The sequence below is a fragment of the Poeciliopsis prolifica genome, unplaced genomic scaffold, assembly GCF_027474105.1.
Source record: "Poeciliopsis prolifica strain line A6 unplaced genomic scaffold, Auburn_PproV2 SCAFFOLD015, whole genome shotgun sequence".
In the NCBI taxonomy this organism is placed as follows: Eukaryota; Metazoa; Chordata; class Actinopteri; order Cyprinodontiformes; family Poeciliidae; genus Poeciliopsis; species Poeciliopsis prolifica.
Window position 1 is genome coordinate 8,132,029 of NW_026562390.1, and position 15,718 is coordinate 8,147,746.

Sequence of the window (15,718 nt, forward strand, 5' to 3'; positions counted from 1 at the left end):
TAAGAAACGGTAGTTTGTCCTCTCAGAAAGCTAGCCAGGCTGAAGATGCTACTGCGGACCATGACTACACGGCACATCCACCCGCAGGTAAAAGATAGTACATTGTATATGTATTGACTATTTGTCCCAAAAACTTAATTCCAAAATCGAAGAGAAGAGAAAAAAAAAAAAAAAAAAAATAAAAAATTCAAATTTCAAAAGTGATCAAAGCAAAATGAAATGAGTCAGTACTCTGGATTGTGGGTTCTGGTTTACGCAGTCCAAACTAAAGGTCAAACAGTACAGCTCTTTGTTTTCTTTTTTCAGTTTTTATCTAAAACCAAGTTACAGGCTTCGGCAAACCCTGCCCTTACTCCTGCACTCATTCTTACTAATAAAAAACTGACTGAATGACGACCGAATTGATGACAGACAGACAGTCTTGGTTGTCGAAGATGTACCCATGCAGGACATCTGGACTGCTCTCTTGTTCTGGCTTCTATTTCATAAGACATTTCCAGTGACACTTGCAGAGAATGAAGATGCATAAGTTGACCAAGTGTGGGCACAAAGCACATATTTGGAAGACCATGCAGCATCAAAGGAAGAAAAGGGAAGTCTGGAGCCATGTGGTGCAGAATGACGCTACCAGAGGACTTTTCTGGTGGGCACTAATAAGACATTGGTGAGCCCTGTGGCACAGGCCCAAATTTGGATGGAACCAGCTCCAAATGTGAAAGACCATCTAGGACAAGAGCGATAAGTGGTTGGGACTCCAGCTGGCGTAGTTTTTCTCCTGATGCCAGAATGTCGGGATCTGGAAGTGGTCCTACAAACATCAGTGACATAATCATAATAAATTTTGACAAAGGAAACATACGTGTAAAAACATAAACCAAACATTATACCTGTGTAAGCTCTGTAAAGTGTGGAGTGCAGATATCTTTTCCCCATAGTTTTGGGCATTAATAAAATAAATATAATAAAAACTATAAGACAATTCTAAAAATATAGTCAGATTATTACAAGAAAAAAGTCACTCACAATATTATAACTTTATATACACATTATGACTGCATTCTCGTATTATTTCGATTTTATTTTCATACAGTTTTATGACTTCATTCTCGTATTATTATTATTATTTTCTTGGTATGGCCGTAATACTTCGTCGTAAGTAATGGCAGTACTTAGTTTCTGTAAAAATTGGCCCCCACAGGACTCCGTATTTATCCTCTGGCTGATTTACATTAACGGAGCATGCGCGGTTTGCGTAAGTCCTCCCCGCTCCACCTCGGTGCTGCTCGGTCTTCTGTCCGGTAACGTTAACTGCGCCATTAGGTCAACATGGCGGTCAACATGGTGGTGAAGAAGTGTCTCAGTCCTCTGTCTTTGCTCACTCGGAGGCTCTCGGCTCCTGAGTTCGTCACTCAGTGCTGCTACCACAAGAAGGTAAACAGCGTCAAAGCGGGATAATGTTTACAATATGTTTACTCTCGGCATAGACGTGTTGCTAATAAAAGAATGGCGCAACTATAGAACTTTTTCATGCTCAGAAAATTACTTGAACGTTGTGAGAAACTCGGGGATAACCGGAGGAAAGAAGCTTACATATGTGGCTGATAAATGTCCTGAGTTACATCAGAGCAGCAGGAGGCGTGTCTAACAGAGTTATGTTATGAAGCAGGGGAGGAAACCGAGAAATGTACATTATTCATTGTTTTACAGTATCCAGCTGGCAAGTTTAAAACTAGAATCAGGTCACTGATCCTCCAACCAGCTGCCCACAGTTTTAAATGTAATTAGATTCTATTAATATGCTTAAGTGTCCACGGTGTCCTGTGCTGGAAACAGCTGAATGTCAGCAACGGCTTGTGTTTCATTTGCATAACAGCAGATGTATTCACATTTTTACTTGATCAATTTTGCAAAATGAAGTGGCCATGTGTCAGTCAGAATTAGAGGGGTATTTTAAAATATAAAATAAAGTGGGGGAAGGAAGGGGACTGCAACTGTTTTAGAAATCGATTGTTCTGATGATTAATTGATTAATTGTATAAAAAATTGCAATTTCTACAATTTTTTAATTGAACCCTTTTTGTCTTTTTTTATATCTAATATTAGAAATGCTTAAAAAGTTGCAAATAGACAAATAATTCAATTCCCTCTTTAAATAAAAAAGAAGCATATTTACTGTATACTCCAGTTAATGATTAATTGATTACTAAATTGGTTGACTATTATTTCCATAATCAGTCACATTTAATCCAGTTAAAGGTGTTGTAACTTTGTGCAATCGGTCAATGAGACTAGGTTTAAATATTGCCATAAAACTCTACATTACTGATATTTGAAAAAATATGTCAAAATAGTGTAAAGTAAATTCTTTCAACATATTAGCGTTATGTTTCCAATTTAAAACCACATTGAGTTGAGATGACCTCTGACCTCACATTTTGTTGGTCAGAGTGACTCAGCAGAAACAAAAAATAGGAGGGGGGGACAGGTGATGGGGGGACAATGATGGTTTTGTGGATAAATCTAATCCAAGCCACGTCTGTGTACTTCAGTCTCTTATGTAAGAAAGCCAGGAAACTGATATTTACGTAACATTCATGACGTTCAGACATTTATTCTGAGGCAGAATGCTTTGTGGTACTCTGGGATACTCTTCTCCCAAAATACAATTAGAGATCAAATCACACAATAAGCAGCAGTTGAATTGTTCTCGCATTTTCTTTACATATCTCAAGGTGGTGGATCACTATGAAAACCCAAGAAATGTGGGATCACTGGACAAGAACTCCAAGAAGGTTGGAACCGGCTTGGTGGGAGCCCCGGCTTGTGGAGACGTAATGAAACTTCAGGTACTGACTTCTTGTTCAAACTTTTTAAAATGTCATAGGCGCTCTTGAAAGTGTAGAGCACTAATGTACGGATTTATGTTTATAGTCCCTTTGTTTAAAATTGATGTTTACGTTTACAGATTGAGGTGGACGACCAGGGGAAGATTGTGGATGCCAGGTTCAAGACCTTCGGCTGCGGCTCTGCCATCGCCTCCAGCTCTCTGGCAACTGAGTGGGTGAAAGGCAAAACAGTAAGCTAACACTTTTTACTTTTTCTCTTTTTACTTTCATGGCGTCTAGGCAGTCTTGAACAGTATCAAAAATGATTTCAGAATTTTCCAAATTTGGATAAGTATTGAGGAAGCAAAGGGAAAAAAAAGGTATGGAAAAATGTTTTGTTTTCAGGCGTCATTCCCTGTTATGTTTCCTAAAAAAAAAATTGAAATGACTAAAAACCAGCAATTTAAAAAATAAAAAAATGTTTTTTTTTAAAGTTGATTTACACTTATAAAGGATCAGTCTATCTAATGAGCTACTTAATAAATACTTAAAGATAATCTGGACAGTTAGATCATCAAAGTCACATAATTAGTCCAAAATGCAAAAAAACAAAACAAAACAACCCCCAACAAATTAAAATTGCTTTTAAAAAAAATATATAAATCATAAAATTGTAAAATGCAACAAGGTCAATGTTTAGTTTTTTCAACTCTCCAAAGCTTTAAGAAAACAAATGGAAAAAGAATTTGCAAAATTTGGTTTTTAGGAAAGTACAGAATTTTGAAATGAAAAGTTAGTAGGAGCCCTACTAATCTGATGTGTTACACAGCCAAGTTTTATCGTTTCTTAAATGTTGTGCTGCTGTTTCAGGTGGATGAGGCTTTGGAGATTAAAAACACCGACATCGCCAAGGAACTCCGTCTCCCACCCGTTAAACTGCACTGCTCCAGTAAGACGTTGTTGTATTTATTTTTTTCTCTTTAGCGATGTTTTCTCAGTTCGACCTTCTGCATCCATACATGTCTTCTTGACCGTTGCCTGTTTGTCCCTCAGTGCTGGCAGAGGACGCCATCAAAGCGGCCCTTGCAGATTATCGTCTCAAGCAGCACGACGACCAGCAGGAGGCAGTCAGAGCCAGCAACTAAACCAAGCTCTCCTGCTTTGAGCCGGATGCCGTCTGCTTCCTGTTCGGAAGAAGTGAAACAGCAGCGGCCCAGTACCACTGTTTCTCTTTCTAGCAGTAATTAAGACAAACGCACACTGGTCAACCCTTTATAGAACTGTTACACAAGGCTTTCTGTGTTAGTCTTTGATCCTCTAATCCTGTCTACTGTATGTTTCAGCCTGTCACGTAAACGCACAATGTACTATTTGGGTTGGCAGTACAAAGCTGAGCCTTATGCTGTTTGAGATTATGTTTGGTTTTCAGATTGTGTTGTGGAGGAGTGTTTATTTTGAAAGGTGTGATTAAGGTAAAGATCTGCGCTGAAGACGGGGGTCCAGTAGTTGAAAGTGTAAATTATTATACTCACAAATGCTTCCTCGAAATAAAAATGTTTTGCATCATAATCTTTTCAGCCCAGTTCATAATTAATGGAGCTTATTGACATGTGCAGAAAATGTAACTTTTTTAAAAGCCTTGTTAAAATTGAAATGTTTATTTTAATTATTTTAAATGACTTGCATGACACCTAGAGAAAAAGCAAGCGTTTTAAATCTGATATGCTCTTTTAAGTAACCGTAATTCTCTAAAATACTCATCCATTTGAGCTTTTTATTCATTTATAGAATGAGACATTAATACTTTTTATTGGGATTTTAATTTCTAGACAGACAAAGTAGTGCATCATCATGGAAAGAAATTGATTCCTGATTTCAAAATCAATACAGATTTCACAATAACCATAATGGTACTTCATCATAGGGTTGCACAATATTAGGAAAATTATTATTGATAATAATTAGCCCACATATTCCTCAGCATTTTCTACAATCGCGGTGTCCTTACTGCTGTTTTGACTGAGACGTTCTGAATGATTTTTTAAATTCCAGCCACCTGAAAGGTTCTAGCGTTATAGCATCCAAGTGGACCTTTGTGCTTCAATTGAACAAATTGGTGCTGCAATGAAAATTCTGCTGCAATATATTGCGTAGCTCTTCTTTTCACCACAAATACAGCTGCAAAACTACTGTCCCACAAATGGTGAAATTACACGCTGGACTTTGACTGGGCCAGTTTTGGATAGGAATATGTGTGATGATAATCATCTGGTGGGATATTTAGGGCTGTCTAAATTCTGTTCCATCGTACTGTCCTGTATTTAGCTCCATTCATGTTTCCCCTCTTCCCACAGCATGATGCTGCAACCACCAGGTGAATCTGTCTCCGATTCTGCAGCATTTAGCAGGTTTTCTTCTGACATTGCCCTGTTGTTGTGTCAATCCATCATCCCATCAATTCTGACTGGCTTACCAGTCCCTGCTGGACAAATGCATAGAAGTGGAAGAAGTATTTAGCTTGGTAAATGGGGACTGAATGAATTACATACCAGACATTTCTCCTTTTTATTTGAAAAAAACAACAAAAAAAGTTTCAAAATGAACGCTCTACTTTATGTTATTGTATAAGTTCAGTTTCAATGAAGTAGGCTGAAGTTTGTGGTTGAAACACAAAAAAAATACAAGTTCAAGTACATGAATGCAATTACAAGGCCCTTAGATCCTTCAATATATAGTCATAGTTTTAGTACTTTGACAAATCGTCTTACTACTCGAGTTTACAAGACCTATTTCTTTACAAAATGACACAACTTTGATGAGAATGAAATGTTGCTGGAGGATTCCTGTGAATAAGTTCTTAGCTTGTCTCATTGAAGCTGATTAGAAGGCCGTTTTCTCCCCAGCGATGAGCTGCAGTGTAGCAGTTTCATTGTGAATGTGCAGAGACGAGGGCCGGAGACTCCTTCCGGTCGGAGGCTCCTCTGAATCCCCGTCTCCCGGGTGAAGATGCTCTGGGTGACCCGACTCAACACTTGCTGCCTCAGCTTCCCTGCTGTCATGGAGCTCAACCTGCTCCTCCTCAGCCAGAGTCGGTAGCTGCTGCTCCAGGATGCTGCGGTCTGGTTTCAAGTCGTCCTCAGGACTGGGGTCTGCTGCTGCCTCACTGCTTTCCGCTGCCTGAGGACATTTAGTTGGCGTTCGTAGGCTGCTTGCAGCTCTTAAGATTTCAGCCTGGAGCTGCTTGTTGGAGTCCACTGGCTCCAGTTCCAGCTCGGGAACGGCTTTGCCTTGCACTTCGTTAAAGGGCTTGGTGCCTCCGGTCTTGTCCTGATGGTCCACGTACATTTTCGAGGGGAAGGAGCAAGGGTGGTAGGAGTTGACCTTGAGCCTGCGGCTCATGAAAAACGCTCCACAGGTAATGAGGAGGGTGAGAAAGATGAGCGTGCTTGAAACAAGGATGAGGAGCATGTTGTCCTCCAGGAACTTGGTGAACTCGCTGAGGCTTCTTTCTTCTCGTGACGGTTCTGGTGGTGTGGTTTGGTACTCAGTGGGGTGAACTCTGGGAGCGACAGATGAATTTATGAGACTAAGCTCTTCCTCATCTGTGCTTCCCTCCAGGGGACCGTAAAGAGGTAAATGTGTGGCCAGGCTTCTGCTGATGCAAAACACCACACACAGGCTGATGGGACGCAGGGCTCCTGGATGCATGGCTTCCTCTCCGGATCTGGGAAGGTCCATATGGGAAGACGGTTAATGCTACATGGAGGTATAAATCCCTTGTTGCAAAATGGAGATTTATTATCATGCGAATGACAGAATTGCATGCTTTTAAGCAACTGCACAACAAGACTGAGTCAAAATTTTATTTTATTGTTTTCAGTAAACAATGGGTGCAGTTATAGCGAGACTTTAATTATTATTATTATTATTTTTTTTTTAACAAGATAAGGCTGTCTGTAATGTCCGGAATGTTAATTTTTAAATATTCTCCACTGTTGAGAGAATCAATAGATTGCAAAATATAATTAAATTCATTTACTGTGTGCTGTTGGGTGGGAATGTTTTTCAAGAGCAGAATAGCAAAAAGGCATAAAAAGTCACTATATTACACACCTAACCACTACTACTAATGTGCTAATGTTAAATATTACAATTAAGTATCTATCCTGTATTTTACACTCTATAATCAGACAGTTCAATTACTCTAGTAATAAAAGAAATTCCTGTTGTTTTTCTGTTTTACATAAAAGATATAGGGGTTTGCTTTAATTTTTTTATTTTCCTAATAAAACTCTGTTTTTCACTCATTGTTATACCATGAGAATCTCATACTGAGTTGAAATCCTTTCTGGATAAAACATCATTTATGGATTTGCAAAAAGGACGGTCATGACTCAGAAAACGCCTTTTTGTAAGTCAGTATCAACCGACGAGCTTGAAACACAGCTCCTTGTGTGGCACACATTTACTCTTCAAACTTTTTGAAAATATTTGCAATATAAGTTAATGTCAACATTTTTTCACCTTTGTTTTATTGCATTAACTTGACTCTACGTAACAGGAGAAGACTTAGGTCACTCAGTTTAGTGACCTCTCGTTTGACCCTGAACTGGCTTCAGTCTCAAGTTTCATTCCCACCAAGCCTGATGTTGAACACATGTTGGCATCAGTGAAGGGAACATAAACATAACACACAAAGCATCCTTTAGTAGATATTTAATTAATTTACTGTTTTGGTTTTGGAAAGTCATTAATTAACAATTTTCTGTCTCTCCTGCTCATCTGCTCCATATATTGTGTTTTTCATAACATGTCAAATCTGCTTTAACTGACTGGTCTGGACAATGAAAATAACAGAGCATAATTATCTTTATAGCCCATCACTGAAGAAATTAGGACACTTCAATAACAACAAGCAAATCTCAAAAATAAGACAAACATTAAAGTTACTCATATTACGTGGTTTAAAGTTATTTCACTTAAATTAATTGCTGAATTACCACATTTTCTCCTAATTTACATCTATTGATTGCATATATGTTTGTATTCCTGGCTTAATTTTTGTGTCCAATTCACCAAAGCAATCGCAAGTTGTCATGAAAGGTCTTAATCTTTTCAGGTTTTTAGCAGGTTATTGGTTATTATGTATAAATTCACCTCCCTAATGATTTTTATTTTAATCTAACATATATCTTATGACGGCAAATGAAGGCATTATGAAAATTATAGTTATGAAATGTCATTTTGCTTGAAAGTAAGACTGTAATTATTTTTTGCTTTTCTATCACTGGAAGGTGACAACAGGATAACATATAATAAATCTACTTGGCCTAATTGTAAATGGTTGGTTGTTTTCTCTATTGCATATTTTGTGAACTGACCCTGTGAAGCCAGCTGTATTTATTGACTTGGCCTTTTTCTCTGTTCTCTGCTCTGTCTGTGTGTTAACTGGCAGAGGCTCACTTTTTTTTTCTTCTTTTTTTTTTTCTAAATCCCCTCTCAGTTGCATCTGTGTGCAAGCTGTCCCACATGAAGCCCAGCTTCCGACTGGAAAATAAACCTTTTCCCCTCCACTTCATGGATCACCCCGAGCCAAATACCCAAATATGTCTGTGCAGCCAGACACAAAAATCATGCCAGCAAAAGGTGACCAAATGGAAACAAAGGAAAAGAAGTTACACGAAACGTTTAAGGAATATTAAAGTTTACCATCACCTGCTTTTGTAGGTAACTATCAGCTCTTAATGAATCCAGAAGTTTAAATAAATGCTGGAGTCTGGAAGCATCCTGATGCTGCCATGTCTCCTGACTGCAGACAGCATCATGCACAGGAGCTGCATGATGCTCTCTGCTCTTTCCAAACGAAGAAGAAAACTTTCTAGTGTGTTTCCATTTCACTCACCATTCAGTGTGGAAGAAGTTTCTCAGCTTGAAATCCCCTCTGGTGGAAGGGTGACTGAAACCAGTTTGCAAGAAGCAAAGTTAGAGGGAGAGTAGAGTGCATGTGACTGATTGGGGAACCGTGCAACTTCTGCAAGTTTCAGGTTTCAGTGCGGAGGTTTGTCTGGATAGCACAGGAGAGATGTCATTAACTATGAGTACAGATCCCTCCTTCTGGCTCTGCTCTGCTCTCCTCCCCCTCCTCCAGTTTCCCCGACAGTGTCTGGGTTCTCCAGGCCTGCGCACAGATTGTTCTTGTTAGGTATGAGTTTATAAAGTGCTGTGGGGGCAGGGACCTCCTCTCTGCTCTTTGTGTGGCTGACTGGACATGGAAGGTATTTAAACCTCTATACCCTTTTCCCCCATTTTGTCTCATTAAAACCCAAAGGAATCCTGTGTATTTTATTGGGGTTTTATGCTGTCGATCAACACAGAATCAATTGTGAAGCAGAGTGGATGAAATGAATAAAGTATGTGCTTTTCGTTACATGGAGACATCCAAAAAGTGCAAAAAGCATTTGTTCTGTAGCCCATTTTTTCTGATGCTACAAAATAAAATCCAGTGTGACCAACTTCACCCTGGAAATAAAATGCATCGTGCTGTGAAGAAGCTTTCCTTCATGAAGGGACTGAACATCTGCTCAATAAGGATGGAGCTAAATACAGAAAGAAAAGCTGCAAAATACTTTGTCACAGGTTGACTCTGAACATGCAGCCCAAGCTCTCATAAAATGGTTTACATTAAGGCACATTCATGGGTTAAAAGGGCCCAGTCAAAGTCCAGGAGCAGATCCAATTAAGAATTGGAAGCAAACTGATTTTCACTGATGCTTTATTCAGTCTGACCAAAGACAGGTTGATCATTTTAGTCTGTAGATTTGCCCTGAAAAATATGCTCACCATTTTGTACGGTTTCACGTTGGTCTACCACACAAAATGTCACAAAAACACATCAAGTCTTTCGGCTGCAATGTGACAAAATGGAAAAAAAGGTTGAAGAGAAATGAATACTTTTCCAGGACCCTGTAAATAAGTGAGTAAAAAGCTGCAACGCTTTATGCAGCGAGAGGGCCTGATGTGACAGCCTGACATGTTCAAGTGATGCTAATGAGCAGCAGGACGAACATCACCGTTAACCTGGGGTTAAATAAAATAGTCAGAGAGCAGCTTGTGGATTGACCTCCTTAATGCAGGAAGAGGTTAATGTTTCCTGTGGAGACAAAACAACTTCAACAACCAGAGAAAAGGCGAGGAGGAGAGACTATTGCAAACAACGAAGCGTTTGTCATCCACAAGCAAACGATTCGATGCACACGCCGAGTGTGTGACCAGTTTAGGATGGGAGTGTGACTGCGCCTGAGACGGCGCATTTCTCTTTACTACTCTGTTTTGTCTGCGACCGAAGACAGTCCCGGCTTTATATGGTCAAGAGGAGCATGAGATGACGTCCGGCGTCGGAAAGGTTTACGTTGGTCTCGGCTTTGTTGATAGTTACTGCTGCCTGCTTCACATATTTGATGGGACACAAAGGGGGGAAAAAGGGACATTGTGAGGCGAATGAGCATTGAGAGAACTGCTGTCGTTTCACAAGAAGGGAAGTGAATGTGAAATTAAAATCCAGTGTAGGAAGCAAAAGGTTGTCTGTTAAATCTTTCGTGAATAAGGGAACTGAATGACTTTAGAGAAGATCCAGTTTTATTATGACTGCCATTTAGAGAGCCGTAAAGAGAAGTTACAAAAGAAGGACACAAAAACACATTTAATGATGGAAGACGCTGTTTTCTACAGACATTATTAATCTACTTACTCAGCTCAGCTGCAGAGAAAAGGGAGCTAAAGTTCTATGAATTTGACCAATTATCATTTCCTTTCCTGAAGAGATTTCTGATTTTTCCAGTTTTAAACAATAAACAGATTGTGTTTAACATTAGACAAGAAAACAAATATTAAGTCTGAGTTCATGACACAAAATTGTGATTTTTGATTTTGTGCATGAAAAGGTCAAAATGACTTTGATTCATCCTCAATTTCCTGCAGTTGACTTCAGTAGTACGACTCTCTATCCTCACGTTACTCATCAATTACAGATTAATCTTTGAGGAAAGCACCTGTACAAAAACAGTATCATTATTTACCAGTCTGAGTGGACTGGGCTTTTTATAAGGGTATCATTACAAAACAACATGGAGACAACAAAACTTAAAACGTTTTGCAGAAATAACAAAAACAAATATATGCATATTTTTAAGTCTACAATTTCCAAGAAATGAACAACTAAAACTTAGCTTGGGCCCCTTCACTGTCAACCATGCCTGCACTCTCTAGACCTTTTTATGCTTTCTTCCAAAAAACGCATGCAAACGTTTTTCTCAAAGCTGCCAAAAAAATAAATAGGAAATCCTGCAACCCGACAAGGAAAAAGCCACTTTGAGCAGAGTATTATATAGTGGATATAAAAAGTCTACACACCCAGATTAAAATATGACACATAAAACTTGCACCAAGATGAATAATTTCACAACTTTTCATTGAATATTTTCTCTGTGCAAATTAGCTAAAATAACAAACATATTTTTCAAATGGGGATGAATAATAAATCAGATAATGTGGCTTCAATACACTCTGTTGTTAGCATTAACTATAGCCATTTCAGATATTTGTCCCTGGTTTAATGAACAACACATGATGCCACAAAATATCTACTTGTTACCATGTGCCTTTTGTGTTATAAGGCATGAATTGTAGAAATGTATTTTGTTATCAGCAATAAATAGGAGTTAGGAACTCCTAACAAATCCCAAAACCTGCAAAACTGACCAGTCAGGAAAGAGATGCAGCACTCAGGAGGGGGAATCTGTTAAAACTAAGAGTGGTGCACAAAAAAGCTGTTTTTTTATGAAAATGATCATTGTACTGTAACTGGAAGAAGAATAAAGTTTTGAATGGGTCCAGTCAGTGCTCAGACCTGAATCAGATCAGATAACATGCAGCCACATTACTTTAGTTTTTAAAACCGCCTCTCAAAGCGCTTTAAAATATTTCAGATTTTTCAATCAAGCATGGTTCTGAAATAACTGGAAGTGACATTGGTTACAAAAAACCCTGTCATGTCAGTAGGTGTGTCGACTTTTTATATGCCGTGCATATAACATTTAATAAAAACAATTATTGCAGTTCAAAAAGTGTGCTCCTACACACAGATAAATGATAAAATCTCTTCTATAAAGTTCGATTTTAAACTGTTAAGTCTTCAGTTTCCCAAAAAACTGAGCAGTCTCGGTGAAGAAGAGATCTTTCTTGACTAAGCAAAGGCTTCCTGTTTCTTGTTGCAAAGTGAAATCCACAAGAGTTTTTGGTCCGGATGTTTGAAAGAAAAAAAAAAAAGAAAAAAAAAAGAGAGCAGCTTTGATCGTTCTCTGCATCCTGGTTTCAATTCTCCCATGAGGGAGGAGAACATGTGTAAAGTTATGCAAAAATGACAAGTTTTGCTCAAAGTCAACATCCTTCAGATCAAATGTCAGATGAGGGGGATCCAGCTTTGAGCATTAAGGGGTGAGTGTTTGTGGTTTTTGTGTCTACCACATAAACTGACTCAATTTCTGCATCGCTGATCCAAAGCAGATCCATTCCATCTCACAGGGCGACACCAAACCAGCTAAACATAGCGGTCATTTTCCGGCAGGAAGCTGCTGAGAGTGAGATTATCCCCACCTTCCTCGTCGCTGTCTCCTCCCGCAGGGAAAACCAGGACTCCGTTGCTCACTGGATTGCGCTGCCTTGTGTAGGTGTGACTCCTATCAGGCAGCAGAGAGGAGATGCACATCATCTCCGTGTCCTGCTGAGGTCTCCTAACTTTGTATTTTCTTGCTGACAGCTTGATGCAAAGGACAATGGTGGAAATTACGAAGATGGTGGCCACCAGGGCCAAGACGGCGATAATTATGAGGCACTGCTTCACCACGCCCCTGCTGGAGCAGGGCAGAACCTCGCTGCTGGACGAGTCCTTCGACGGTTCGCAGGGAGCTTTGGTAGTTGATGGAGTGGAGCGTGTTGTTGACCCAATGATGTGAGGAATAAGAGCTCCAGCGGGGCTGGTAGAGTTGGCGGTGGTGTTGGAATAATCAGTTGAAGTGGAAACTGGTTCAGGTGATGTGGAGTTGAAGTTTGTGGTGGAGGAAACAGAAGAGGATTTCGATGAGAGCTCGGTGCTGGTGGGCTTAAAGGTTTCTGACGCAGGAACTGAAGTCGTGGGAGCGCTGGAGTTGGAAGTGCTTTGAGTAGAGTTATCCAAAGAGGCGGTGGAAGGCACCTCTGACCTGAATCCAGTAATGGATGTTGAATTTTGAGTAGAAACAAATGAGGCTGAAGTAGTTGCGGAACGTGTTGCAGGAGGAGTCGCGTTAGTAAAACTGGAGGCAGACGTGTGGAGATGATCTGTTGTTTGATTCACTGCTTCTGCTGTTGTTGAAGGGTGCAGCGGTTGCTCTTCCCTCGTCGCTGACGTCACGGCAGTGGACGGATGGAGTCCACTTCCAGTCGATGTGACTTCTGTAACGGTGTGTGCATGGCCTGTGGTCTTTGACGGGGAAATTTGTTCTTTACTTGTAGCAGTGAAGATGGCAGTGGAAGATCTCACTGCACCACGTGCTGTGGTCCCTGCAGCAGAAGTTTCGTCTTCTCTTCCAGCTGTGATTGTTTGATTGACAGACAGAGGTTTGCTTGTGCTCGTCGTCTGCTCTGCAGGGAAGGTTTGTGCAGTTGCAGTTGTCACCTTTGCAGAATCTACGTCCTCAGTCGTCGCCTTTTCTGTGGGGGTGAGAGGTTTGGAATGGTTGACTGCTACTTCAGCAATAGTCAAATCAAGCCGTCTGCTCTCGTTTTTACTTGTGTTTCTGTCAACGTTCTGAGAGTCCGTTGTGGGTAACGCTGCCTCCGTCGCACGAGCAGCAGCATCTGTAGCTTTTGCTGGATACAGGGTCGTAGGCGGCAAAGTATATGCAGTATTTCGCTGGGTGGTTGTGATGTCTGGTGGAACAGTGATGTTCGTGCCGCTGTTTTCTGCTGCTGAACTCGTCACCGGCTCCACAGGAAACAACACACACAATCCCAACAGCAGCACAGCACGTATCTTCATGCTGGAGGGCATGGTTGTTAAATATGAGATCTGAAATCACAGAAAAAAATGATTTTGGAAACATTGCCTATATTAAGTTTACCCATAAAGCAAAATAGACCCTCAGTATGAAGCTGCCACTACCGTGTTTGACAGCTGGTACAGTTTTCAACTTTTAAACTCTCTTCCTGACTTGTCCAAACATTCCTCTTGTAATATGACTAGAAAGCTCAATGTTTGGTTCTTTTCACCAGGATGCATTTTTCTTGTCTTCATTGTAGGTGAAAATTTCCCTCCGGTTTTGACTTTGAAGCATGGACTTATTTCTTGGTCTGTGTTCACTCAGCACATTTTGCTGTGGACAGTGACGCTGCAGCATCCTCCATAATAGCTTTGAGACTCATTCACTGCATAACTAGCCCTGATGATTTCCACCGATTACCTGTTATCTGAATCTCGTATATGGGTCAGATGGTTGAAACCTGGACATAATTGGGCATTCTAACAAGAAAAACTAGTTCAAATAGAGCTTCTGCATTTACATAGACCTCAACAGTATTAAATAAAAAAAGAGATGAACCAACATAAATTAAGTTTACAAATTCCGAGTGGCTAAACAATCAGAAAGTGTTTATCCTTTGAAAATTGCAAACATTTATATGTGATCATACAATTTGCAATAAAAACAGCTCCAATGCAACCTTAAAATCCCCCAAATTTATATTACCACGCATATGATGAGTGTATAAACTTCCCTCTGCGATGTTGACAAGGGGAAAACTGTATGTGTCATTTGTATGCCAGTAACTTCTTGCATGTAATGAAACAATCGTGTTCCTTCACCACACCCTTTGCTTCATTCTCACCAGAAAACCACTAAAAACTTCAGCAAATGTTGATATTTTGAACCACTCAGACTCAGATAACACAGTCTGATACAGTTGAGGTAAAAAAAAAAAGACAAATTCGAGGAACATGTCATTACATTTTACTAACACACTCCATTACATGCAGGTAAAATAGGTGTTTAGAACTGTCTTAAGAAGTGTTGCCAGAATCACCTGCTCATGTCTTACCTTGGTATTGGACGAATTTGATGTTAAATCCAACAAAAATGTTCACCTCAGCTCATTTCAGCCTCTCTTTACGCACATCCACGTTGCACTGATATGGCAACCGTTGCTCTGCTTGATGACAGAAACAGGAAATTAAGAAAAAAAAAACCATGACGGTATATCACACTTTTAGACGACTTAAACATGATGAGACACTTCCTTTTGAAATCCATATCTTTACGCATTCACTAAAAAAAGAGCAAATGCAGTTTTAAAGAGACAATGACCATTTCATTTGACCCCACCATCAATATTAACTTGTATTTATTGAGATAGGATGAGACTCACCTGACAGATGGAAGGTAGAGCAGAGCTCAGGTTCGTTGTTGCGGAGCGTCCTCAGCATGTCTAGAATGCTGGTTTGTTTAAAATAGCAGGAAGTGCTCAGTTCTGTAAAACACTCAGATGCTTGTCGCATGTCAACACTTGATCACATTTTTGCCTCACATTTAAAGCTGCAGGTCATGTGGGATAAAAGCTCTAAATGAGAGATTTCAAGGCACTGAGAAGTAACCACAGGGACTGAAGATCAGTCATATGAGGATGTCATTGTTTTCTTAGTATGTATGTTTTTTTTTTCCCCAAATAAAACCGTGGAATCAAACGAAACTCCCTATTGTCAGTCAGAAGTCTTCATGCTGAGATAAGCTGTGGTCAGATGACTGACTACAGTGGCCAAACTGTAAAAGACTGGTGCGTAATTTCATGCTTGGCCTTCAACATTA

General features: G+C 39.9%; 3 protein-coding genes across 4 annotated transcripts; 1 reads left to right on the forward strand and 2 right to left on the reverse strand.

The window, feature by feature from the left end:
• The first annotated feature begins 1,243 nt into the window (after nucleotides 1–1,243).
• On the forward strand, nucleotides 1,244–4,394 carry LOC129366613 (iron-sulfur cluster assembly scaffold protein IscU-like). Its single transcript, XM_055040581.1, has 5 exons — nucleotides 1,244–1,431; nucleotides 2,733–2,846; nucleotides 2,966–3,076; nucleotides 3,696–3,774; nucleotides 3,879–4,394. The coding sequence occupies exons 1-5, from the start codon at nucleotides 1,327–1,329 to the stop codon at nucleotides 3,968–3,970; spliced, it is 501 nt and encodes a 166-aa protein (XP_054896556.1). The 5' UTR covers nucleotides 1,244–1,326; the 3' UTR covers nucleotides 3,971–4,394.
• A 191-nt stretch (nucleotides 4,395–4,585) lies between these two features.
• Nucleotides 4,586–8,870, reverse strand: tmem119b (transmembrane protein 119b). The gene is made up of 2 exons (XM_055040580.1): nucleotides 8,728–8,870; nucleotides 4,586–6,549 (listed from the first exon to the last, which is right to left on the reverse strand). The coding sequence occupies exon 2, from the start codon at nucleotides 6,531–6,533 to the stop codon at nucleotides 5,706–5,708; it is 828 nt and encodes a 275-aa protein (XP_054896555.1). The 5' UTR covers nucleotides 6,534–6,549; nucleotides 8,728–8,870; the 3' UTR covers nucleotides 4,586–5,705.
• A 1,572-nt stretch (nucleotides 8,871–10,442) lies between these two features.
• Nucleotides 10,443–15,347, reverse strand: selplg (selectin P ligand). 2 transcript variants are annotated; one of them, XM_055040039.1, is made up of 4 exons: nucleotides 15,282–15,347; nucleotides 14,955–15,062; nucleotides 13,650–13,929; nucleotides 10,443–13,571 (listed from the first exon to the last, which is right to left on the reverse strand). In XM_055040039.1, exons 3-4 carry the CDS (start codon nucleotides 13,909–13,911, stop codon nucleotides 12,421–12,423), a joined length of 1,413 nt encoding a protein of 470 aa, XP_054896014.1. In that variant the 5' UTR covers nucleotides 13,912–13,929; nucleotides 14,955–15,062; nucleotides 15,282–15,347; the 3' UTR covers nucleotides 10,443–12,420. The 2 variants fall into 2 exon arrangements, with proteins under 2 accessions (XP_054896014.1, XP_054896013.1); XM_055040038.1 differs by having other exon boundaries at nucleotides 10,443–13,929.
• Nucleotides 15,348–15,718: the final 371 nt, after the last annotated feature.